We start from the raw sequence: 26,452 nt of genomic DNA on the forward strand, positions 1-26,452 counted from the left end.
AGCAATGGCATGACGTCGTCACCCTCACACCCGTGACGTCTCTCAGCACAGCAGCTCATCCCTACGCCGCCACCTTCCTGTCGTTCAGCCCAAACCCCAGCGGGCATCCGCATCCTCCCAGCTTGCCCGCAATCAAGATGGCGCCGGCGGGTCCCCTGCTGCCAGCACTAACGATGGCGCGGGTGCGCGCTGCCGCCGCACGCAGCCGGGAGCTGCGTCCGCGCATGCGCGAGAAGAGGGGAGGGGCGGGTTTGAGTTTTGGCGGGTGCCGGGCAGCGCGCGGCTGGTGGTGAGTGGGGTTGTGTGAGGGAAGGGCCGGTGGGCACCGGGGGTGCGGGGGCTGGGAGCCCAGAAAGCGATCCTCGGCGGGGAGAGGCTGGGGTGAGGGGTCGGAGATCCACGGGGATGTCCTGGAGGAGATCGGAGGTTCCCTGGGTGGAGGAGGCGGCCGAGCAGGGAGGGGAGCCGTGAGGGGAAGGATCTCGGGTAGCGCTGGGGGAGAATCGCGATCCACTGAGGGCAGGGATGGGGATCCATTGAGGGCAGGGGTGGGGATCCACTGAGGGCAGGGATTCCGCGGCTGCTGTGGCCCATGGGAAGGGAGGAGGCGGTGGGCACGGCGCAGCAGAGCTCCTTGGGCCTCGGGAGCCCGGGGCTGGCCGTCAGGAGAGAGGCAGGGCAGATCCCGGGGTGACCCGCCGCGGCCGGGCCGGCTAAGCCCCAGCAGGACCCGCTGGGCTGCAGGGTGGGTCCCTGGGCCAGTGTCACCAGCAGGACGCGGGAGCCCGGAGCTGCGTGGTGGTCACCAACCACGCCTGCTCGTGTATGCTCGAGTTTTGTTTTGTTCTTTGCTGAAAATTAATATTCTGGAGCAAGGGAAAAGAGATAACTACTCAGAGTGGAGTTTATGGGTGAAATAAAAGTCTTTGCAGCAGGAAGACCTGTAAGCATTGAGTTAAGAGTTTGGGTTTGTGAGTTATCCATTCTCAGTGGATCTCCCTTCTTATCTAGTCTTCCCTTGGCCATTTATGTCTGCTTGTGCTGATTATTTTTCATGGGCATGTGTCCACAAAATGGAGGAGCTGTGTGAAATGTAGGCTGTATGTTCTTAAGAATAAGAACTGTGTTGTAAGGACTGAGTGAAACCCTGATACTTTCTTCCTTTTTCAAATGACTGAATCCATTTCAGGAGATTTGCTTTAGTTAAATGCTGATTATGATTATAGCACAGGACTGATGAGGTGGAAATGGTTATTATTAGGAGAATATGGTATGCATTTCTTAAAATCTGTGTCAGTTATGGGCTTTTTTCTAAAACTAATGCCCTTGCGCTGCAGTGAGTGCAGCATGGGTCAGACTTTACACGTAGAAAACTTACATGGAGATTTTAAATTTAACATAGTTGTCATCTGCAGTTGTAAACAAAAACAGTTAGTTTGCAAATCATCGAATAAGCCTGAACACAACGTGTATTTCCAGTTGAGCCGTATCTGTTTTAACAGTATCAATGTTGTTCTCCCCATAACAGAGAATATTTTTCCGTGAGGGGCTCTTGAAGAAATCCTGGTGAAATCATGGATGGTAAGGGGGAAAGTACTCTTTTACTTTCAGTAGGAAAGTTATCTTCTGACTGAAATGTTAGTTAATAAGATCCAAGTGTTCAGAAAGCTTGGTAAACTTTTTAGCAAGGGAAATAATGTTGCACTGACCTCACTTGAAGAGGCCTTTGAATTCACCCCTTACCTTCATTGTTGTCACCTTCTGTGAGGCTGCTCTGCCCCTTCGCTGGTTTTATGTTTTCTTCAGCAACAAAGGCTAAATACATTTCTTATTCTGTTCTGAGTTTCAGTTCTGCTCTGTTTGTCCCATTCCTCTCTCTGTACTTGATTTTCTTTTTTCCATTATTTGTACCTTTGATCCATGTTTCTTTGCTCTATTCTCTTCCTTGAGCAAAGCATATATGAGAATACACTTTCTTGCCTGCCTTGCATCTTCCTCTTCAGCTCCTATTGGCAAAAGCCACATGGGTGTTTCTGTAGAACTCCTGGCTACACCTTTACAGGTCTCAGGGCTTTTCTTTCTAACAGCAGCTATTGTACAAGCAGCTGCATAGGAGGAAAAGCCAGCACTAAGTGGCCTGCAAGGTTTCTGCTGGCCAGCCAGCCTAGATTGCAAGCTGAGAGTGTATGCAACCACGTTTCCATCCGACCAGACAGCAGGAAGCTGTTCTATCTTCCTTTAGCCAAAGCTGAAATAATTGTTTTAAAAATGCCACTTGCTGCTCTGATTTAGTTTTGGTTGTCATTACCTTGTGATTAGAGTATCATGGATATTTTATTCCATGGTAGCATTCCTCTAACTGGACAGAAATAACACTGAGTTTAATTTTTGCCTTAGCTGATGATGACTTGGATCTGTTGGCTTCCCTCTTGGAAGAAAATGAGGCAACTGAGGAGAGAAATTCTCCTGAGGAGGAAGATGCCCCAGAGGATGAGGGGGGAAAACCAGATGAATATGATGAGCTCTTCGATGCAGAAGATGATGCATCCTACACTGAGGAGGTTGATGCTGAGGACGGCATGATTGATGAGCAGAAGGAGAACCTGGCTACGCTGTTTGGAGATGTGGATGACCTGCTGGAAGAGGAGGACGAGGCAGAAGAAACTGTCCCCACTTCAACTCCCAGTCAGACAAAAGAGAAAACCAACCAAGAACTGCAAGGTTTCTGTTTCAGCATCTTTTATCTGATTTGTCATGTATATCTTCTCTCTAGAGAGCTAATGGGCAGAAGGTAGGGCCTGCTGCTTCTCACTTCAGGATGGTGCTCAGAGGGGGAATACAGAAAGTCCCTGCGAAAGTTTCTAAATCCAGTTTTCAATGCTCAATGGCCAAACTCACCAAACTTATTTTCGCAAAAGAAAGACAGAGGACTGAAGTAAGCCAGGGAGACTAAACTAGTTCTGCTGACCAGGACAGAGGAGGTTGCCTTCGTACCTGTGCCTTGTCTGATGAAGAACAATGTCACTTCAGTCTTCAGGGCTGTCATCCTGGCATCTTTCACCAGCACAGCATTTCCTTCCCCCTTAGGACTTACTGGCAGGAAGTTCTGCCATACCAGTCAGTGTTAGAAGCAGAGCTGGCCACTGAGCTTTCCTGTGTCCAGCCACATATTTGATTATATCAGTAGCATTTCTTTTTGCTAAGGAATGCAATCATCAGCCATTTAAGTTGTCATGTTCGGTAGGAAAGATATATTCAATGTGGCAAGGAACATGCCATGGTCAAGTAAAATATTTATATGAGAAGAGTCAGCTCCAGGCTGTAGGGAAAAATGCCCCTTCACTATGAGCTATGTAGAATTAAGTAAATCTGTATTGTGTCTCTAGTCTTTGTTTTCTAAGTTACTATGATACAGTAAAACTGCCAGACTTCGAGGGATCTCATAAATCCCTGTTTGCAATGGCTTCCTGCTGTCTTCATTATTATCCTTTTTCTTCTCCTTTCTTTCCTAGCTGAGCTGAGAAAATTGCAAGAACAGATGAAGACATTACAGGAGCAGTTGCAAAAGACTGCTATTGGGCAGCAATCCAGTTCAGGCCCTGAGAAGAAAATCCCTGGTAATGAGACTAATTAAATGGGTTTATGATTTGTTGGCCTACCAACATGCAATTTATAGGCAAGACTCCAGATAATCCTAAAGTGGGCACTGAATAGTAAGGAGGAATGGTGGTCTGGTGTATATATCAGGTTGTTTCCTGTAGCTACAGAGTAAATCAATGAGCTACAGTTTTGATATCTGTGTAGTGGGTTGATTCTACATGGGGCAGCTTTCATGACTGAAGTGCTCCAGGGTCTTCTGCTGGAAGTGTTCCTTCTTACTGGCAGATGTTGGTACACCCGGAAAATACAGGTGTGTTTGTTGCTGTAGCACATTGGGTGTAGTAATAAAATTATGTGGGAAAATTGAAAAGCAAGGGGATGTTCCTACTTTCCACAGCTTTGTGGTTTCAGTGACACCCGGAGTTTTAGTTCATCATGGGGAAGAGTCACTGGGGCTTTTCCAGCTGTTGCATTTTGTATGCTGGCAACTTAGCTGAAGGGTTTCTGCAAGGGACCCTGATTTGGACTTGTTATTCAGAGAATTACTTCGTTTGGATCAATTCTTAGTGTTTGAGTCCAGATCCTGAGATCTCATGGTTTTTGTTTCTTTGGCCAGGTAAATCTCCCTGTCCACCCTTAAAGGAAAGGAAAGTTCAGAAGCTGCAAGAGTCACCATGTTTCTCGGCCCAGCTGGACAATCATTTACTGCCAGCCAAGCAAGGAATGCAGAAATCAAAAGCATCAGCAGGTACCATTCTCAGTCTGCCTTTCACTGGAACACACTGGGCTTTTGTCAAAAGCCTGTCTAGTTCACAGCAGAGGTGCAGACACATCCAGGATAGTTTTACACTAGTCGGTGCACGAGTAGTGGTCTGGTCACAGCAGAACAGAGCTTATTACAGTGTTAATTATTGTATTCTTTGCAACGGGTGCTATGCTCTGTACTGCTGTGGTGTACTTGGACACTGACAGCAGTCTAGTTTGCATCTGTGTACCCTACAGTTTAGCTTGCCTGGACAATGAGAGCTGCTCTGGGAAGCTCCCCACCAGGCAGACCTCATTGCTTGAGTTACATGTGACTGATCTGGAGCTGTCAGTTGGTAGCTGACTGAGAGACCAGTTCAGTACAAATAAGACAGTTATGCACCTTTTTCTTAAGTGTCTTATATTAGACTCCTGTCTCTGGTCAGGTGTAAGTTAGTGTTATTTTTATTTAGATTTTTTCTTTCATTATCAAGATATTTTTTTTCTTGCTTTTTTTCCTTCTAAAGAGAACAAGACTCCTCCTCCACGGCAAGTCCTCAGTCTGGCATTCCAGCCTCTCAAGTCTGCCGCAGGGAACACACCCAGTAAGGTGACCAGAGAGAAGACTCCTCACATGTCTACGTGCTCCAGTGCAACAACTCCGTCAGTGTCTGTGGAAACCTTCTCGGGACTGAGATTAAGGTCAGCAGCCCAGCACTGAGCTCTGTCTGGGGACATTACCCTCCAGTAGTGGGAGAGAAAATGCAATCAGTCCAATGTACTGTGACACTAGTCACAGAAGTGGTGCATGGAGGGCCAGATTTCTGATTTGCTGTATAGACATCGTTTAACCATGTCAGATTAGTCAATTGTCATTAGGGTATGTAATACAAAGCCACAGCATTGGCTGCTTGATCAGCGAATAGGTAACATTGACTTTTGGCTTAGTACCGTGTTTCTATTTCTGTTTTCACCTTTGCTCTTCTAACAAAAACAGCTGTCATTTTATTCACGCTGCCTTCTCTGGGATTTCCTCGGTTGTGGAGGAGGCAAGCAGTGGACATGTGTAAAGCCTGACTGTGCTCTAGTTGAGCAGATTTTACTCCACATGGAGAAACCCCAGGAGCCACTTGCGATCCCCATACTCGATGTGGCCACAAGAGGTCTCTGAATACTCACGGTGTCTTTCCTCACCAGGAACCATGCTGGATTTCCAAACCTTGCTCAGACAGTCATGATACTTGGTCCTTCCTGAAATGAGCAGAGTTAATACAGGCTCGGGGCTAAGTTGCAGTTCAGCTATTTGGACAAAAAACAGCATGATCAAGTAGCATTTTGATATTTGTACAGTGTCCTGAGGGGTTTCGTTTCAAGTGAACTCAGGGTGAAATAAGGCACAGAGGCATTTTGCAGTGGGATGTAGTCTCCCCAGAAGAATGCTGGATGGTTTTGGTTGTCTCTGTCCATTAATGCCAATGGATGTGTTCTCTTTTACATGTTTTCGCTTGATCTAGAAAACCCCGGGTTTCATCGGCTGAAATGGACAGGAAAATGGCTAACCGGAAGCTCATCCGACTGTCCCAGCTGAAGAGCAAACTTGCTGCAGAAAATCTGGAGGAAGTAGACTGGGTAACATTTGGAGTCATAGTGAAGAAGGTCACTCCTCAGAGCGCAAATAACGTGAGTAACTTTGTTGTATCCCTTGCTCAGTCCAGGTGAAATGCTAGTCCTCTTTCCTGAGAAACTAGTTAGGTCTTCAAATTAATCAGCCAACTCCATGTAGTTAATAAAAACCTATTTTAAAGATCTTGGCTCGTCTCGTTTCATGCAGAAATGTGGCTTTTAGTCCTCAGGGTAAGTCCTTTGCTTATCTGGTGCAACTGACCCAGACAGTAATGTAAGCAATGTAGCCATGGCACAAATGTGTCTAAATCTGTTCATCCACTGTTATGTGTTAAATGCCAGTGTGGAAGAAAGAACTGTGACTCTCAGTCTTTCTAGTCAGCCCTCTTGTTTTAAATGTGCCACGACGTCCTGCTTCCATCACTTCCCTAGGGGTCACTCTGTCCTATATGGCGTACATGTCTATAGAAAGTCACTGATGAAACGGAGATCTGGATATGCCTTGGTTTTGTTTGCAAGCAAGAAAGCTGTCCAGCTTTAATATCAGTAAGATTGGTGGTAGCAGTATTATTGTGCTATTTTGGCCTTTAAGAATCCCAGAACTAGCTGTGTGTCATGGCTGGAGATATTGTGTCTAACCTCTACTGAGGTTCCAACTTGTGCTTTTCTAAATGAGGAAAACCTGGGGGAAAAAATCAGAATAGCTCTTTAAAAGCAACAGCTAGAGGGGATGCAGTCAGTGTCGCCTTGCTGAGAGCTGAAAGGAAAGCAAATGTCTGTTCCAGGGCAGAACCTTCAGTATTTGGCGGCTGAACGACCTACGGGATCTCAATCAGTGTGTCTCACTCTTCTTGTTCGGTGATGTCCACAAAGAGCACTGGAAGACGGACCAAGGCACAGTCATCGGGCTGCTCAATGCTAATCCTATGAAACCTAAAGAAGGCTCAGATGAGGTGAGAGGATTTTTCACTTGCTCCTCAGCTGTAGATAAAAACCCATAGCTGAACTTTTCAATATCTACTTGAGATTTAGCCTTATAACACGTGCTAAGGCTGAAATTACAGCAGTCTGCCTAAACAGTTTGAATTGCATTCAGATATCTGTGTGGTGTGTATTTGCTCCTGGCCTTCTGGAAGACTGAACTTCAAGAAGACCTATTAAGCATCTAAACCCAGAGTTTACTCAAGTGTTTAATCTGCTCTCAGTAGCAGTCGGCTCTTCTGCAGATGTAGGGAGTATATTTTCATTTCATTTTATTAACTACTGCAGTGCAATGCCTACTTCAGCCAAGAGGTCTCTAAAAAGCTGAAAAAGGTGAGGAAGCTCATTTCTCATTTCTAATTTAAGCATGAGATGCAACTGCAAAATGTTTCCTGATTCCAAAATCATGACTGAGAAGAAGCAATATTTGATTTATTAAACAAACGATGTATTATGTATAGTAAATTGATATATAGTACTTCACTTGTTTAATCAATTACTTATAAATGCAGAACATGATGAATTACTTTTCTTTGTGTATCAAAACATTTAAGGTGGCTTCATTTTGCTAATAAATTAATTTTTTTTAATATCTTTTTAATTGCATTGGAATGGAAACCGTTTTTACTGACTTCTGTCAAGGGTAATTTCAGTCTAGTAGCTAGTGATGTACTGTTTTGCATTTTAAATTCTCCAAATGGAAAAATTAGGAATCTCATTAATTGTCTATTAAGCTATATAATTGCTTAAATTAACATGAACAAGCAGTAGAAAGTCCTGTCGGTGAGTAGAAAGCCATAGCAGATTTAATGTACGAGCTGTATTTAACTGTTAAGAATGACTCTTCTCAGCTAAATGTACACATTTAGAACTGCATTAAAATGTACTTCTCAAAGTGTTTCTCACCTACAGATACAAGTCCCAGTATCTTTGGGTAGTGTGAAGATGACGCTCTTATTGTATCACAGGTGTCAGTTTTGATTGGGCCTAGACATATGGAGAGGGACAGAGAGCTCCAGTACATCTCCTCTTCCCATTCCCTGCTGAATGTGGTTGCCATCGTGGCATCGGAGCTAAGCGGTTGTACAGGACTATCGTTAATAGCACAGCTAGATCTGCCTTTGCTGGTTCTTGTTTTCTCGAGGCTCTGAGCATAGAAATCCAATGTCCTTCATCTCTTCATGGGAAAGAAATTCACTTTTTTTTTTTCTTTTTAACTGAGCCTTTTCTCAATCTGAACAGAACATGTGGCTTGTGTAAACTAGACCTGCATTTTAAAACTGCATTGTTAATACCAGAGGTACCATGCTGGACCAGAACCAAGCCAGTGACGTCTAGAGAGAAGCCGATCCAGTCCTGAAGGCATGTTCCGATTTTCTTCTAGGTGTGTTTGTCTGTTGACCATCCCCAGAAGATCCTCCTCATGGGTGAAGCTCTGGACATGGGCACCTGCAAAGCCAGGAAGAAGAACGGTGATCCTTGTGCACAGATTGTGAACCTGGTCTGTATGTCAGTAGTTAGGACATCCTTAAGCTGTTGGTAAAAATCTGACTGCTGATTTTGTACTGATGCTCCAACTCTTTGCCTTGTTTCTGGATCTTGACTTGTACCTAATTAAAGTGGGTGGAGAAACTGAGCAATGAAACCCAGAGGAGCTGCTTCCGTGATGGCACTGTAGCAGCAGCATGGTAGTTCCCTAAATGCAAAGCTGGTGCTGCAGTGAAAAGAGATGGTCTTGACCCATCACTGTCACCATCTCCACACCCTCTCACTCTCCTTTGAACTGCTGCAAACTTCCATGCACTGCACTAGAGAGCTCATCCAGGCTAAAACAATAGGAGGTTTTTCTAGGGAATGGTTGTTTTTTTTCAGAGATGGTTTTAACTCCCTTGTCCAGCATGCCCACAGGCTTCCAGAATATTTATACCTGAATGTGGGGCACTGGAGATGACAGGAAAAAGGTGTTAGGATTCTTCTTTCAGGGGCAGTACTGACTTGTCCTAGTTTAAAGGACTTGTGGACTATGTCACTTCATGGTTATGGTGATGTTATGATACCTGAAAGGAACCTTGTCTAAGTCGGAAGGGTTATTGTTAGCAGAGTAGCACTTGGAGGAGAGTAAATGAAGGAATGAAGAACTAGGGAGGAACTCAAAGTGTGTGGAGTGGGAGGAAGACAAATACAGAAGGTACTTGTAGCAAAGCAAGACTGTGATTACAGACCCACTCTGGGAGGTGCCTGTGTGCAGGGCCCTCAATGTCAGTGAGATGTTCCAGTGCCATGTGGAACAAACCGTAAATGGAGGCTGTCTGGCAGAAAAACCTCATGAAGGAATTGGCTGTCTGTTTAATTAGTGACAAAAAATGATTGTGGGGTAATTGTAGTTATACAAATCTGGGGCAGATGAATATCAATGAGAATGGAGGGATTATTTTTTTTTTTGTAAAAAGTTAAAAGAATCCCCAAGTGAGTGCGTTTATGACACTGCTGTCTCTGACTGGCAGGCTCACTAGCTTCAGCTCCAAACTCCCTCAGATTGACACTGAAAACTGCTGAATTAATTTTAAATGAGAACATGAAATGTCTTGCTGCGGTGTTAGTTTTCCTTTGTGTTCATACCAGTAAGAAAATTGCATACAGTTAAGAGTCAAGAGCACAGACTCTAGGCAAGACGACCTGCGACATCAGTTGACTTGAGCCAAGGAATAGCCTTAAAATTCCTGGGATGGAGAAAGTCCTTGACGCACAGGTTTTTTTCCAGTGATTACTATGGGCAATTTTAGTTTTGCTTTTTATTGCTGGAGTGTGGGCATTTGTTGGCTGACTTGGTCAAATGCTGGAGTATTACAGTAGAGATGTTACTTCAATTTAGCTATAGAAGGATGTATGTGGGTGAGAGAAATGAAGTAAATTGTAATTGCTAGTGTTCTGCAACAGGCTTCTCCCATTTCTTTTCAGAATGACTGTGAATATTGTCAGTATCACATACAATCCCAGTACAAGAGGCTCAGCTCGAAGCGGGCAGATCTGCAGTCCACGTTCTCTGGTGGCCGCATTCCCAAAAAAGTTGGTCGGAAAAATCCCAGTTTGAAGGAGAGGCTGTGTCAGGATGGGTTTTACTATGGTGGTGTCTCTTCAGCAGCATATGCAGCCTCAGTGTAAGTTAAAACACTTATTTCCCTTGCTTTCGAACAGAATTTCCCTCCCATATACAAGTGAGCCTGAAGCTCTCTCTAAGGGGGTCTATTTAGTTAGAGATCCCTTTGACTTAACTACATTCACCGAATAGGAATAAATGCCCCATGTTTGATGTAATCTTTCTGGTCTCATGGGGTAACAGAGCTGCTATTTGATAGAAAAACTGTAACAACCAGCGCTAAGATGTGGTAAGGGGTGTTTTTACCTCTAAATTAATACTGTGTTGTGAAGCCAGGCGGCATTGTGTTTCAGTAGATGAAATGAACTTTATCATGAGATCCCAAGCATTCAAGTCTCTGAGATGAGTATTTTTCAGCGCCATTCCCTTACTGTGTTTTGTTATGGCTCATTGCATTTAATCCCAGACTCAGTGTATTCTGTATTTCCTCCTCCTCTCTTTGTTGCCTGAAATAATAAGGTATCCGTATGTATTAATGAAGAAACAGTAGTAAACCCTGCGTATTAAGTGACCAAGGTCAGTAGTTCAGTATGCATCTCATAACAAGCACGGAGAGGCCAAGCCCTTCATCCATTCACCTGAAGACAGCTGTGGAAAGACTTGAGTCACAGCTGGTTCAAGCTCTGTGCTTTCACACAGCTTTCATTCCTTACCGCTGCCCTCTGATAACTGGTATGACTCAACAGCAATGAAGCGATTTCAGCCTCCTCTCCATCCCTGGAACTAACTGTGAGCAAAGCTTAGCCATTACCTATGTTTAGTTTTCTCACAATGCATAGGAAATACATGTCTCAACCCCAGGAGAAATGGGAGATCCATACATTGCACTAGAATTTGCAGTCAGATCCACGTCCTTCCCGAAGACAGACAGATGACAGGAGAGAGGCACCCTCAAAGGGTGGCTGGAATTTTGTTGAAGCACTGGGCTAGCATTCGAGCTCCTGTCCTTGTTCTAAGTGTGGAAAAACTCTGATGTTCTGGTTTTGTTTCCTTTTTCTAGTGCAGCAGCTGCAGTGCCAAAAAGGAAGATTCAAACCACTCTCTCCAATCTGGTCGTGAGAGGAGTTGATGCAATTGTCCAGGAAACCAGGCAGAAAATTGGTACCTAATTACCCATGTAGTCTCTTCACCCTCCAGATATTTCCAGCTTGATGTGTAGATGTGTCCCAGGACCCTGCTACTTGCTGAATGAATCTGGCAATTGGTTTTCTACAGAGATAGCTGTTTGCAGGCTGCTTTCTCAATTGATCAGAATTCCTCTCTTGAGATTGCAGCTGCAAGGCAAATGTAACTAAGCAACTGTGTAGCTTTGTGCATCTTATTTTCATCAATGCCCCTGAATTAATTCCCCTGTTGTGTCTTTGGACAGTGACAGAAGATCTTTGCCAGATCAACAGGAATTGGAAGTTTTAAGAACTTTGAACCAGAGAATTTATTTTATTTAAGTAAAATAAATGACTTCTGTCAATCTTGAAAGCTTCCAAGGAATACTAAGTATAAATCAGTCAGGTCTGCAATGCAGGGGACCTCCTGAGTACCCAGCCTGTTTTTAGTGATTTTCAAAGCATGTTCCTTCCATAACCTTTGGAATGCCACCCATCTTCTCTGCCTCCATTTTGTTTCTTTAAAGTACTTAATATTGCACCCTCTTTATGCTCGGTGGAGAGCAGATGACAGATTATTCAAACTATGTGCTCTAGATGCCACTTAAAAGTCTTATTCACATCTTTCAGTTCCCTCAGTTGCCTCTATTTCAGGCAACATAGCGTATGTCCTGCCTCTAGCTTTTAGCTGCTCTTATTTCTGTGGGGATAAGATGTGGTTTCAGGGCTTTCAAGCATTCTGAAAATGGGAATGGTGGGAGCACCAGAGACAGCCAAGGGTGATGGAGAACTAACTGACTGATGAAATTGCTGAAGGGGTAGAAGTGTCTTTGTGATGTGCTCTGTGAGAGCAAGGCCTTGGGCAACCAAATATAACATAGAAGTTGGCCTTGCTTTGGGAGTGGTGCTCACTCAGGTGACCTGCAGGGGTTTCTTCCAACCTGGACTGCTCTACATCTCTAAAGCCAGGCCTGCTTCCCTTCCTGGCTCCACATCTGTTGTATTTCTGCCTCTTCTGCTCCAGGTGCAGCAAAGAGACCCATGCAGTGTTCTGAGGAATTCAAGGAACTGCTGGCACAGCCAACCTTTGGAGCACGAAACCTCTGCAAACACTGGACCAAAGCAGGTATTGTCCTTTTGCCTGAAGGAAAACCTACTCCTGAAAACACTCAGCCTCCTTCTGAGCAAAGATTACTGGCTTTTTGTTTTGGGTTTGTTTTGGGTGTTTTTTCCCCCAGATGCTGAAAAGAAGCAAGGGGCCAATTTCCAGTCTGTGTCTGCTTCAGCACTGCTCAAGCAACAGAAGCAGAAATTGCTGGAGGCCAGAAAAAAGCGATCTGAAGAGATCCAGAGACGGTAATACATACTGACTTTCACAGGAAGGGTTCCGTTATTGTGGCCCTAAGTATAACTGTGGAGGTGTTTTGCTGTTTTTATAAAAAACTTCATTTAAATAGAAATACCCCAGTATTCAGTGGAGAACCAAATGATCCAGCACGGTGCCCAGCAACTGGAAGGCATGATGGGAAGAGGCTGATTAGAGTAGGAAACTGAAGTCAGGGCTCCTGGTTCTGTTCATTGTTGGCTTGCAGGGGTCTTCTGAATCTTAAGACTGGCCAAGTGTTTTGTGCATATCTTGTTAACAAACCTAAGAAGAACCTATACAGGCCACCTTGGCTGAGACTGGGATTAGTGTAGCCAAGTAGCTTCAAAAGGCTCAACAGGAGCCAAAACAGAACCTGAAGGAGAAGAATAAGACTAGGCATAATCATGATGATATATCCTCCAAATACTCTTCCAGCCTACAGCAGTGTGTATTTCAGGGACTTGCCAAGCTAAAGGTGATGTGTGTTACAATATCTCTGAAGGGATTCTTTTTTTTTCGTTCCCATGAACCTGTCCAACCTCCAGTATGACCTGTGTAAACCTAAACATTGATGTGACTCCTGTGACAAGGAGTCCCCCTGCTTAACCACTTGTTCTGCAAAGAAGCCCATTTTTCCAAGTGCTTTCAGTTCCCACTTGCCAGCTTTGTTTGGTGCTTCTCTCTGATTTTAGTTTTGAAAGCAATTGGTTGTTCACTCCTTCTGGTGACTTCTTCAAGTCGCTCTTGATTTCAGCAACCCAGTGAGTTCCTTACTGGTCTTGTTTTACTCTTCCTGAATGCCTAAATTGCTGCATGTTTTTCTAGCAATAAAAGGCCAATTAGTGAAAAATCAGTCTGCAGCCCTTCTATTCCTGTTTCTCAAACCTTTCTGTCTCTTTGACTTGTGTCCCTATTTCAATGGATTATTCTTGTCTTACAAGGTTTCTCCAGAACACAAGTAAAGCTGGCAGTCCTGCTCTCCCGTCCTCCTCCAGACAGTCCTCGCTCCGTTCCCTAGTGCCTGGGGCAGAGTTTCCCAAAGCTCCAAAAATGTCAACTCCTCAAAGGCCCAGGCTAGGCACAGGCTTCTCGGAAGGAGAAGATATCCTCTTCTTTGATGGATCTCCACCTCCAACACCAAAGCTAGACAGCTTGGCAGAAGCCAAAAAGGTAACAGCTCTTTGAAATCTTTTAAGTAATAAGAAGGGGAGGTTAAGAGAAGTTTGGTTTGTGGTAGTAGAGGAGTCTTTGACCAGATATAGGACAGCTCAGTGCTGATATTGGTGAAGTTTCTGATCTGTGGGATCAGACTGGGCTGTATTACACAAGAAACCTGCAGCTCCTGACAGCTGTTAGTACCAAGGTCCATTCTACCATCTTGCCTGTAGTCAACCTCCAGAGCAGTGGAACAGCTGCTAAAGAGGGGGCTGTGTCTGTGAGATTTGGCCACAGGAGCTGGTGTTTCTTGCTAAATCAAAATCCACCTCAACTGGTCAGGAGTGAGTTGTTATGATATGTCTCATGTGATGCTCATGAGCTCACTCTTTATCTCTGAAGACAAACATCACTGAAGCCACTGACACAACTGGCAATTTCAGCAAATGCCAAGTAAGCATGGAGAGGGGACAGACGCCTCTTGGGATGGGACGGGGGAAAAGGAGATGGTGAGATAAGGCATCTCATTTAAGTCCTGAGCCTGATGCTAAGTGTTTTGCTGAAGAAACACTTATTTATGCACACTAGGAGCTTCTCTGAGTAGAACTGACTCCATTCTTCATGACCTGACATAGCCACCCCTTGGGCAAATTACCTTTGGAGAGCAGTTTGGAGCAGCTGTGTGCTGTCCTTGTACTCTGTTCTTCGTGCAGGTGGGACAGAGCTTCTCTGGCCACCAGCGGCTGCTCTTTTGCTCCCGTGTTTTGGGGGTTTGGGACACCTTAAAGCATCAGGTTCTGGATGGGTCCTGGACCGGGATAGGAGGTGCTGAAGTGATTTTTACAGAAGAAAGGACAGCAAGGCCTGTCACTATTTTGATTGTTTTACAAGCATGAAAACCCTTAAGTGCTGGGAAGGGGCAGAGGATTTGTGCTGAAAATCCCTGGAGTGCTAAAACTGTGCATGTTTGTTCTTTGGCATTGCTGGTAAGCAACAGGGAACTAAATGGGTTTAGCTATGTTGTGCCATAGTTTGGACAAGTTTGGTGTCTATTCAGAACAGACTGCATCCTTCCTTTGCACAAATCTGTTCACATGTTTGTCAAAGAAACTTTTCTCTTCCAGCAAGGAAGGAGGAGTCTTAACGTTTTGGGAGTATGGAAAGGAATAGTTGCATGCAATTTTCTGTTAATGCCCAACTATTACCAATTTATGTGGAAATCTCAAGTGATTTGATTCCTTTGGAAAACTTACTGATCTGTGAAACAGTTAAAGCACAGCTGCAGAGATATCAAGCCTGGTAACACCCCTGGAGGAGTGATTTTATGGACTGGGAAGTCAAGAGGGGTTGGGTGATGTGGTGAATTAGATGTACAGGAGAGCTGGGAATTTTCTTGGGTCCCTCTTTGGCCAGCTCTGTGCTCAGGCCAGTGGATCTTGTCTCCTCTGTTTGACGGACTTCCTCTGCTACTTCTGGAAGTAGGAACATGGGAGCTAGAGTGATCACCAACCTATTCACTGCTCTTTCCTGTTTTCTAGCTGGCTGCGATACACCGACTACGAGCAAAAGGCCAGGTTCTTGCTAAAACTGACCCAAATAGTACCAAGAGGAAAAGAGCTGATGTTGATGATGTCCTAGAAATTGTTGAAAGAGTTGAGAAAAATGTTGCTCAGCCACAAGGTACAGAAGCAGACAATGGTATGTAATTTTAGCTTCTAGAATAGGGAAAAAAGGTTATGTCCTACTGAACAGAGCACTAGTTGCTGGGTTAAGGACTTAATTGCTCTGCCAGAGAGGCCTAGTTAGGTCTGTTTAGAACTTAAAGGGTTTGTTGCAAAGGCTAAACATCTCTAACCCTGTGGAGAGAGTGAGAGTTATAATCTCTGATAGCTCCCTGTCCTCATTTCTGTTCCCTTTCCTCCAGCTCATGAGCATCTGCAATGCATGGCTGACTTAACCAGGGGAAACCAAGAAATAGTCCCACCTGTGAAGGTATCTGAATTTTCTGTGGGAACTTGAGTATGCCTGCTGGTGATTCACTGTGTGATCTTGGATTAATTGCTTAATTCCCTTTAAAGCTTCTCCATTAGTCAGGGAGGCAACAGTGGTCTCTCCCCTAGGAGTGATGTGAAAATTCCTAGTACAGGATTTTGAGAGAAGAAACAATGTTATTTAAAAAAATTAGGGTTGGTTTTTTTTCTGAAGCCATATTTGAACTTGGCTTCATGTTGTCCTGAACTATGAAAGGTTGCTGTTTGACCTGAACATCTGCCTGAGAGAACTGAGACTTCCAAAATCTCTTGCAGTGATCATGTTTAGAGATCACAACCATGTTTTGCACTTGGTCTCTGTAGGACTAAGCCTTTTTGTCTCCCTAGATATGGATGAACTGGAGCCTGCCCAAAAGAAACGGCGTGAGCAGCTGGCCTATCTGGAGTCAGAAGAGTTCCAGAAAATCCTGAATGCCAAGTCCAAGCACACAGATGTCCTGAAAGAGGTATGGCCTCAATCCAGGCATGACTGAGGGCTCAGAACTAGGGAGCTGTCTGGACATAATGATTTCAGCAAGAAGCAGGCATCCAAACAAGTCATAGGCTCCAAATCATCCTGATGGGTAGGGTCAGGGATCTCCGAGCACACAGGGCACAGTGTCTGCAAGTCAGCACTATTGCCATAGCCACAGTAAGGTCAAGTTGCCATCGTCTTTTTTTGCTGTGTTCGAAAGAATCGATGAAGTTTCCTAGTTAGTGGATGATCAAAGAAATCCATCTACCTTAAAACCAAACTAGCCACGTACCTATTTTGTCCCTCATTTCTTGACATCTTGGCCACATAAAGACAGCTGCCACCTTCATCTGGGACTCATATAAGTTGTGGAGCCTGTGAAATGCCAGCAGTTGCCCTGAAGAGCTAAGAGGTTGGATTTCTCCCATCGGTGGTTTTGCTGAGCATGTTCCCAGGCATGCAGCGCTTCTAGTGGCAAGAGATTTGTGGTGTTTCTGTAGCTCCCAGACTGCAGTCTGCTTCAAGCAGGCCTGGTAGTGATTTGCCCTAAGGCCATTTATGGAATGGCATCTCCCATCTTTGTCTCCCACACACCCTTTTTGTGTGCCCCCACAGGCTGAGGCTGAACTGCAGGAGCAATACTTTCAGCCCCTGGTGAAAAAGGAAGAAATGGAAGAGAAGATGAGGAGCATTAAAGAAGTGAAATGTCGAGTTGTGACGTGTAAAACGGTGAGTGAAGGGGAGCCAGGGTGACAACAGGGGAGCGGGGTATGGATTGTACAAAATGAGGCTGGACCTCATTTTTGGATGACAAAATAAGCAAAGTGCCTTGAAAACATAACACTGGGTGGGATTCCTCTGTCTGCATTTGCAGGGACTTTACCATCAGGCAGAGGAGTGGAGCTTTGTTAGTCTCCTAAATGTGCTGAGAGGAAGGGAGGAGTTCTCTCCCATTCCCAGTTTCAGCCCCTGCCAGACTTTCCCTCTCACTGCCTTTCCTTTCTGTTTTGGGGCTGCACAGAGGGCCAGTGTGTGCCCCGTGAGGTGCCGGGAGCTGGGCCACAGGGTGGTGACAAAGGGGGGAGGATGGCATTAGAAGGAGCAGTGACAAAGCCTGGGGTGATGATCTCAGACTGCTGAGTTCCTCAGGATGGGAGAAGACTGAGATGCTTTCCTCTGGATGTTCAGCTGTCACCAACCCACAGAACAGGTCTCACGTGCTGGTGAAGCGCTCACAGCTCTCTTTCTCCTCCCTGACAGTGTAATTACACCTATTTCAAGCCTCTGGAGACGTGTGTGCAGGACAACCATGACTACCACTGGCATGATGCCATCAAGCGATTTTTCAAATGTCCTTGTGGCAACCGAGCTATTACCCTTGACAGGCTCCCTAAAAAACCCTGCAGGTAAGAAATGAGCCTCGTGAAATAGTGACCGGGGCTTTTCTACTGTCTGTTCACAAGTAAAGTGTTGTGAGTCACATAACCGTGTCCTAAAATGCGAACATTAGTCCTCATGCGAAGCAGTGTGGGAAAGGTGTGGGGCTAGTTTGGGATCCCCTCATACTGTGCAGCAAACACACACTGCAGTGGTCCTCACTTGCCATCTTCATCTTTCAGTACCTGTGGCCTCTTCAAGTGGGAGCGAGACGGGATGCTAAAGGTAAGTGGGAGCCAGCAGTTTCTGAGCACCTCAGCACTCTGGCTGCTTCTCTTGGTACTTTTGTCCCATGCTTTGCTTCCGTGCCCTTACGAGCTCCCAGGAAAACCAAGCAGCTCTGCATTTTGTCAGGTACATACAGATACCTGCAGGCTGTGTTTCAGTGGACTTTCTCTTCTTGCTTTCTGTTCTGGAAGCTTTGTTTTATTTAACCTTGGGGAATTTGGTTTTGACCAAAGTTGTAAGAATTCAGAATGTTGAGGTTCCTAGAGTGTCTGTCAATATTTAATCAGATAATTTAGCCCTACTACAACTTCTGTCAAAGAAATATTTGGGAGACATCTTGCCACATATTTAACGTCTTTTCTCCGTGGTTCGTGTTTCTAGGAGAAAAAAGGTCCGAAGATTGGTGGAGAAACACTTTTACCAAGAGGGGAGGAACAACCAAAATTTCTCAATAGTCTTAAGTGACCTGGAGTTGATATTTTTCACAACATAAGGATGGATTTCTATGTCTAAAAGACACATTTCTTTACTGGGATGCCAAGAGGATTCTGGTTTTAGGGATGAACGAGCAGGGGAGTCAACTCCTGATGAGAAGGACGTCTGCAAAGTCTCCACTAGGCCACTGCATGGATATTCAGCTTTGATCTCTTCAAAATTGACTGAATAAGGCTGCATGTGAAATGCACATTCATGCCTGTTCTTTCTTACTAATAACTTGTTTACAAGATTTAACCTAGAAAAGAAAGAGCTAGAGAGGAAATAGCTAGATTTGTACCAAATCCCTTAGGGATCCCACAATTTATCTGAAATGGCTGGTGTAGAGTGACTTCACCAGAATTTTAAGTGACAAATCATCATGAACTGGGATGGACTGTAGACTCCATAAGCACTTGTGAAGTTAATACTGTGATGCGTGAATGCCGGCCTGTTGAGATTTTTCAGCTGTTGGCCAAAAAGGGATGTGAGAGGCTGAACCTTTAAGGACAGATGTCAAACAGTTCCTGAGTTGTCTCCTTGGCTTATGTGTTAAAAAACCCTCCAGTGGCTTTGGCATTGCAAACCAGCGGTGTTGACACAGCAGATTATCGGCAGCTCTTTGGGAAGCCCTTTCCCTATCACACAGCCCGTACTGGTTCCCAGCACCATCCACACTACAGCACCTTCTACGGCTCTGAACCTGCAGCTCCCACTTTGAAAGGATTTTAATGAATCTGGCACCAGTTTGTGAGTGGTTTTAAAGAGCTGTCATTACGTTTAATAGATTTTTACCCTTTTTCGGGCATTTTAAATTTTCCTGACATCTTTTCCAGTCATTACCATGTCACCTTGGCTGCTGTCACAGCTGCATGGGGACAGTGGCTGTCCCTGACCAAGCAGGACAAGGTGTCCAAGGGGTGGCTCCTGAGAAGGGCTGTCTTCATACAGGCATTTTCCTGAAAGCACAGCTCTATAGGGCTGCCTGCAGTGTTTGGCCAGCTTTTCCTGGACCTGACCCTTCTGCTGCCCATGGCTCATGCCCAGTGGGATGGATCACAGGGTATTTTTAAGTGCCTAAACCCACTGGTGTCTCAGTGATTTGGTGAAACTTCCACCAACAGTCTCACATGTCCCAGTGGCCTTGTTGGAACCTCTTGTTTGCTTGCACAGGGGCTGGAAGAGAAATCAGTTACTTCATTTGAAGCAACTTGACACATTTACCTCAGTATTCTGCAGCCCTCATCTCCTACTGGTGCTTTTGCCGGGCAGCTTGGCTTGGCACGTTACATTCATTTCAGTTTCGTGTTAATACCATTTGATGAGTGGGGTGTCACTAAACATGTAACTGTGACATTGCTTGGCAATGTCTCCTGTGGATTCCTCATTCAGAATAAATACAGTGCACAATAAAACACTCCCTGGGTTTGTATGGTATCGTTTCTCTGAGGAAGAGGATGAGTTACTTGTTGAACATCTTCATTTGCCCAAGAGCTCGGTGCTGAATCACCACAAGTAATTGGTGCGTGGTCCGTAACTCCGGCTGCCAAGCAGTTTTCTTGTTCAGACCAACAGGAGTTTGTCACCTAGAGTCCACAAAATCCCACATTGGTATCAGCCTTCAGCCAGCATGTTGAAAGCTTCAGGCTTTTTCCAGTTCCTGCCAATGGAAAGGAGATTTCTGCGGAAACTAGTGTCAAAGGTGGGTAATGCTTTATCTTCACAAATGCCCCCAGGACTGTGACATAGGAAAGGTATGTGCCTCCTTGGGAGCCAAGGAACGAAAGCAATTCTCTCAATTCACCCTTGTATGAAAAACAGGACGGACAAACCAAGGGCCATTGCTTTACTTAAACCCCAGCAATAAACAAGGAGTAGAGGAAACTGATGTAATGGATTTTATGTGCCTCGATCTATTTTTGGAGATACTTCTCTTGTGCCAGAGGTGGCTCCAGCCCAGCAGAAGCGGGCAGGAGGGCAGCTGCTCGCTGCCCACCAACTCGTGGGAGCAAGAGCAGAGGCAGAGACCCACGAGAGGCAGCTCAGGCATGACCTCACCAGCCCAGCTGGATCTATGCTGTCACTGGCACTCTCCCCATTTTGGGAACGCGATACAGAGACCTCCAACCTTGCACCGATGCAGCCCGACCATGTGCCAGGCTATGTTAACAAGAGCAGCCAGCAGATCAAGGGATGTGTCTGCCCTAACGCTACCAGTGGGTATAAGTCGTTAAACTGGATTAACATTACGGAAACCTCTGCTGCCAGCATTGGCATCGCTGGTGAATTGCGACAGCAGTGTTGCCGAAGCTGCCCTATCCCTTAAATTGTTAAGCAAAATCACACTAATAATGCTGAATTCTCAGAACCATTATTAAGATTTGCAGAGTAGTAAGCTGGTAAATCGGCCCTTTCCCCAGCCAAATTTTCACCTGTCTGCCAGGTTGTTTCTCCAGTTACAAAATGCCTCGTGTGTATGTCAAAATGGGCAGGAAGATCTCCAGCTTTTCTCATAATAACTTCTTATAAAATCAGTCTTGGCTTTTAAATAAGTTAAGCATGTTGCCTCTCCTCAACCTCTGCTGGAATGTTAATTTAGAACACCTCGCCCTGCTGCCACAAATTATCTTTGCTTGGATTTTTACAAACACTTTGAAGAAAAATTAAACCTTTAGTGCTTTCTCCCTCTGCACTAACCAGTTTAAGCTTATTAACTCTTGAGTAAAATCAGCTTAATGAAAACTTAATACCCTTTCACAATAAATACACTGCTAAAGGACCTTCCTTTTTGCCCATCAGTTTTTCATGACAGAGCCTGTGCAATGGTCTCTTGGGCCATCACGTGCAGCTCCCCGGCAAGCTGGACTCACCCAGCCATTTCACATCTTTTTATTTTTCTCACCCCCTTGCTGCCTGGCTTTTCTTTCCCAAAGTTAAGTATGTGAGGGAGAAGAGTGCAGGCAAAACTTTTCCCCTGTTATTTTATTCTCATTTCCCATGCAAAGCCATGTTGCAGATCCTGTTTCATTTTGCCCTGAAAACGCAGGAGAGCCTCAAGGTGCAGCTGGGGTCCTCCACTGCTGGCTGAAAAAACAGCCTGGGCGATCACTGTTTTGTTGTTTGTGTTACTTCTATTACTAACAGTGACTCCAAAATGGCAAAATAACCTTTGTCCATGGTCCCTTAGACAAAAACTCAAGCCTGGCTTTTAGAATGACTGGCAAATGCAGAGGGAAGGGAAATCCCTAGTGTCTCTGGGGATGTGTCTTCTCCAGGACAACTATTTTCACTATTAAGTTGGCACTTTTCTATTAGATTTCTGCCAGACTTTCCTACCTGCTCTGGTGTCTGCTCATGCCTTTCGTTGGCTGCCTGTCAGCTCTCAGCACAGGCAGCCGGCCTTGCTGCTGTATCAATGTATCACACATCTTCTTCTCCAACACAGCTGCTTATATCATATTTTTCTGTTGACTTCGTAGACTTAGAGCCAAGAGAGGAGCAGCTCTGGTTTCGGGGTACCCACACCACTTGCACAGACAGCAAGCAGGGGAGCAATCAGAGCAAGGAGAAGGGGATATTTTGCAGAGGAAAAGGTAATTGCTCCTTCTTTCTCCCCACAGCAGCTAAGGGCTGGAGAATAGACATGTCCAGGCTGGTTATCCAGGCGCAGATTGGGGCTGGGAAAGGCACAGGGGACGGGATACATGTGCAAACATGAAAATAAGTGACCTTGGTGCCAGCCGCTGTCCTGATGGGGAGGACTGACCAGGCAAGCACCTGTGTTGTAACCCCAGATAACTCTGCACGTGTTGGCTGTGCTGCTTTTAGGGGAGGACGTGTGCTGCTGAACGTGAATGAGCAAAAAATGAGCAGGTTCTTCCTTCCCTTGCAGAGCTGGAGTAAATAGGGTGGCTTAGAGGACATCAGGGGCTGGACAGGAGCGTATCATGGGCGAATCACCTGGTGCTCCTGTATCTGAGCCCATCCTGTACACCACAGAAAGTAGTTACAGGGGGTCTTAATTTAGAAAGGCAATTAAGGCCTCAGCTACTTGCTAGCGTATGCCAAGACTTGTATGCCCTGTGCGTTAAACCCGCCTAGTGCTGTCGGTCTGGCTTCATTCAGGCCCGTGGCGATCCTGGCGATAAAGTACTTGAACACCCTGGTAAGATTTGGTGAGTTATGTAAATCCCTCCCAAAAATCTCAGTGCTCTTTCATCCCTGAAACTGCTGTTCCGCTCCTAAGAGAAGGCTGCAGATGACCGTGGGGTCTTTTAGCCAAGAAGTTGCTTGGAAATAGAGGCAATAAATGCTTTCTCTGCTCTTTTTTTTTTTTTTTTTTTTTTTTTTTGCTGTTGCTGCTTTTGAGAAGTCCTTTTTGGGGATGAAATTCCCATGCAAGGCCTTAGCCTGGAAGGGAGATTTCTTGGAAAGGATGGGCTGAATTTTTTCCCTTAGTTTTGAGATTAGGAATGGAATAACTCTTTGAGAAAAATCCTTTTTCACACAGCAATAGAGACAATTGCTGAAGACCGAAGCTGAACATCTAGAAAACTCAAGCCAAACCACAAGCCTAAGTCTGAGAGGGTGTATGCTTTTTGTTAATAAAGCAGCTTTGTCAAGTGCTGACAATTATGAGTGGACCTTATCACATTAATGAAACCATCTTAAAGAATTGTAAGGACTAGGATCCCATTTTTTCACCTTTTTTTTTTTTTTGAAGAGGGTCCTATTTTTTTCAAACTTCAGTATTTAGAAACACTGGGGATGAGAAGAAGACAGACCTCTGCTTCCCATTTTTCTCTAATTCTTGAAATCTTTGTGTGACCCAGAGAATTTCTGGAACTGAATCTTTAAGAAAACAAAGGCCATACCCCAGCCACTCCCAAACACGTAATCAAAATCACACGAGGGGTCAATGGGGTCAATACACTTAGGACCACTTGTGAATTAGTAATCATCAAGGCCAAAAATGCATCCAAGGCCTGTGGACATACACGGACCTGGCAAAACTTCTGCCCTCCAGCCCAACCTGCTCTGTGGGAAGCGTCGGAGGAATGAGGATGGTGCTGTGCGCTGGTCTGGTCGCCCTCCACTAGCCCTTGGGTTCAGCAGTGGTCTTGCAGGTGGAAGGGGACAACAGATCTCTGCGGCTGCAGATATGGGGTGAGCTGGGGCAGGAGGGCGCCTGCTGCAACGGGAACGGCCATGACCCTGCGTGGGTGGAGAACTGGGGCTTGGGCTTTAAGTGCACGTGTCGCTGCGGGCATCTGGGTGTCTGTCACTCCCAGGGGAAATGCAGCTTTGGTGTTCCGGAGATGCAGAAATTTAGGGAGTCTTGAAACAATAGGGGAGGCAAAATATGTAATGGAAACAATTTCTTTTTTTATTAAAAAAAAAAAAAAAGATGATGCTTAGAGAGCAAAGGAATGAGAGAAAAAGATACAAAAAAGGAGAATGAGAGAAAGGGAGAAAGAAAGAATGAAGGAAGAAAGAAAGGAAGAAGAAAGATAAAGGTACATCGTAAAGAAGAAGATAAAGATGGAGAGCAAGAGGAAAGAGGGAAAGGCTGCATGCATCAGGGGAAAGGTGGTCTGAAAACAACATTTTAGCTGTTGTGCAAATCAGGACATTTAGGACATGTCTCCAGCTCAAGCCACTGACAACACCCCTGAAGAGTGAGGGTTTTCCCTGCGTTTCAGGGCCAGAGGATGCTGAGGGAAGGCACATGTCCTGTGGAGAGCATCACCCTGTGCCCCAGCAGAAGGGGAGCTGGGCATGAGCGCAGAGAGGAGATCCACCCACTGCCCGGGAGGAGAAAATACCATCTGCCCACAAAGTCTTCCTTAGTCTATGTTCCCCTCACTTGGCAGCTTTGCCTTACGGTCGGGAGAACAAACACCCAATGGAAGGATGCCGCAATGATAAAATCAGGGCCAGGTCTGTCTGTACCACGTTCCTGATGCTCAGGTCCTGAGTTCTCCTGCTCACTCTCACACAGCACAATGGGGCAAAGCGACCTGGGGAAGACCAGGCCACCAATGATGGATATGTGTAACATCACCTACAGCCCTGAAACCATGTAACTCGCCTGATGATTAGGGCCACAAAGATGATCAGCGTGCTGGAGCACCTCTCCTATGAAGACAGGCTGAGAGAGTTGGGGTTGTTCAGCCTGGAGAAGAGAAGGCTCCAGGGAGACCTTAGAGCACCTTCCAGTGTCTAAAGGGGCTACAGGAAAGCTGGAGAGGGACTGTTTACAAGGGCATGGAGTGATAGGACAAGTGAGGATGGCCTTAAGCTGAAGGAGTGGAGATTTAGATTAGATATTAGGAAGAAAATCTTCCCTGTGAGGGTGGTGAGGCACTGGCACAGGTTGCCCAGAGAAGCTGTGGCTGCCCCATCCCTGGAAGTGTTCAAGGCCAGGTTGGATGGGGCTTTGGGCAACCTGGTCTAGTGGAGGGTGTCCCTGCCCATGGCAGGGGGGTTGGAACTAGATGGGCTTTGAGGTCCCTTCCAACCCAAACCAGTCTGTGATTCTATGATGCGAGTGACCTGATGGTTGCAAGGAGATGATAGGCTTGCAACCTTCTGGTTCAGTGCAGGTTGCCTCACACCCCACAGACAAGCTGTCTATCCACTCCATGTGTGTGGGTAAATCAATTGCACGAAACCTTGCTGCATACCTGTTGCTCAACAAAAATTAACAATAAGCGAAACCTTTCCATAAACATGTGTGTTGTTTTTCCTTACACAACAAGCTGTCCTTAGGCCTTCAGATGCAGCTTGTTTTGTATTTCGCATAATAATTCCTTAGGACAGTCAACTTTCAATCACTGACACAGCATAATTCAGCTACTGTTGCACTGATATCCTGATTTTTGAAAACTTCACTATAATGATGTGAAAGGCAGAACATGGGCAGGGACTAGGATGGTCATGCAGTAAGGAGGTGATTTGGGGTGGTTTCCCAAAGTTGTCTCCAAAATTATTTTTGGCATTGCCATGTCTATGAGCAAAAGCTGTAATAAACAGTCATGAAATATCTGCTAGGATTTAAAAGATGAAAAAAATGGCCTTAGCTCACAACAAGGAGATTGGCTTTGATGTTAGCCAAAAGAGTCATAACTGCACTGAAATGTGGTGCCAAGGAAGAACCAACCAGCCCCTGGGAATCATTAATGTGTCTTGATGATGTCTGGAGAAGGTAACAGAGAAGGGCCACCCTCAAATTGCTCCCCGGTCCTGCCAACGGCACCAGGAGGGCTCAGCGGTGGAGCATGGGGTTGCTCTCAGCTCCCCTGCCCTGTGCCTGGAATTCAGTTGCCTGAAGTGTCCTGCAGGACAGGCAGGATACAGGCGGGACACAGGCAGGACACAGGCAGTTGGCACCTGGGTTTTGAGTGACTCTCAGCTGCAGCATCCTGATGTTTTTCTCAGGCCAAACACCTTACCAGCATTCGCTTCTTTGGACAATTTTATTTGGTTATTCAACCACACCCATCACCAGAATTTCTGAACCGTAGAAATAATACAGAGCAGCCGCCAAACATGGGTTTTCTCCAATTTAATCTTTATTTTTGAAAAAATAAATAAAAGCCACTCCACATCTTCATCAGCTGTACTAATGACTTCCCATGTGAGCTCATACTGAAACTTGCATGAAGCTCTGATTTACCATGTTTACTTTGCATAGAAAAAGGATGTTAAAAACCTTAAAAACATAATCATGCATAGGACCTTATATTAATAATATTAATTTCATCTAACTATAATAATTATTATAATTCTATTAAGATTATTAATACCCTTACATTAATAGAGCATCAGCCCAAAAGTATATTGAGAGATTAGAAAAAAATAATCAAGAAGTAAAGCACATCTCTCATCATCTTTTTTTTTTTGATAACCTAAAATAACCGCAGCAAATCTGTTTTTGTAGGTCAGGTTTTTCTTTGAAGTACATCAGCTGTTCAACCTCAGTGCAACTATTTTGTATTAGCATAAAATGATTTTGTAATGCGGTATTTGGGAAACTTCCTTACATAGAGGACAAAAAGCATGTAAATCTGGCTACTC

At 45.2% G+C, this 26,452-nt stretch overlaps 1 protein-coding gene across 3 annotated transcripts; it reads left to right on the top strand.

Annotated features, from left to right (window-relative positions):
* Nucleotides 1-252: 252 nt before the first annotated feature.
* On the top strand, nt 253-19,972 carry MCM10 (minichromosome maintenance 10 replication initiation factor). Of its 3 annotated transcripts, none has more exons than XM_054813529.1 (20): nt 253-289; nt 1,529-1,581; nt 2,398-2,721; nt 3,513-3,617; nt 4,217-4,348; nt 4,872-5,046; nt 5,859-6,024; nt 6,753-6,920; nt 8,333-8,449; nt 9,907-10,106; nt 11,106-11,206; nt 12,233-12,334; nt 12,447-12,564; nt 13,516-13,744; nt 15,268-15,427; nt 16,108-16,226; nt 16,850-16,963; nt 17,495-17,640; nt 17,854-17,900; nt 18,284-19,972. In XM_054813529.1, exons 2-20 carry the CDS (start codon nt 1,575-1,577, stop codon nt 18,352-18,354), a joined length of 2,601 nt encoding a protein of 866 aa, XP_054669504.1. In that variant the 5' UTR covers nt 253-289; nt 1,529-1,574; the 3' UTR covers nt 18,355-19,972. The 3 variants fall into 3 exon arrangements, with proteins under 3 accessions (XP_054669504.1, XP_054669503.1, XP_054669505.1); XM_054813528.1 differs by having other exon boundaries at nt 17,854-17,896; nt 18,281-19,972; XM_054813530.1 differs by having other exon boundaries at nt 15,268-15,409; nt 17,854-17,896; nt 18,281-19,972.
* The last annotated feature ends 6,480 nt before the right edge of the window (nt 19,973-26,452 follow it).

This window comes from Grus americana, chromosome 1 (assembly GCF_028858705.1).
Source record: "Grus americana isolate bGruAme1 chromosome 1, bGruAme1.mat, whole genome shotgun sequence".
In the NCBI taxonomy this organism is placed as follows: Eukaryota; Metazoa; Chordata; class Aves; order Gruiformes; family Gruidae; genus Grus; species Grus americana.

What these genes read in the sequence shown, in the direction of transcription:
- MCM10 (XM_054813528.1), top strand. An exon ending in TCTGAAGAGATCCAGAGACG is followed by an intron (nt 12,565 to 13,515) that starts GTAATACATACT and finishes TTGTCTTACAAG; the next exon opens with GTTTCTCCAGAACACAAGTA. An exon ending in GAGTTGTGACGTGTAAAACG is followed by an intron (nt 16,964 to 17,494) that starts GTGAGTGAAGGG and finishes CCTCCCTGACAG; the next exon opens with TGTAATTACACCTATTTCAA.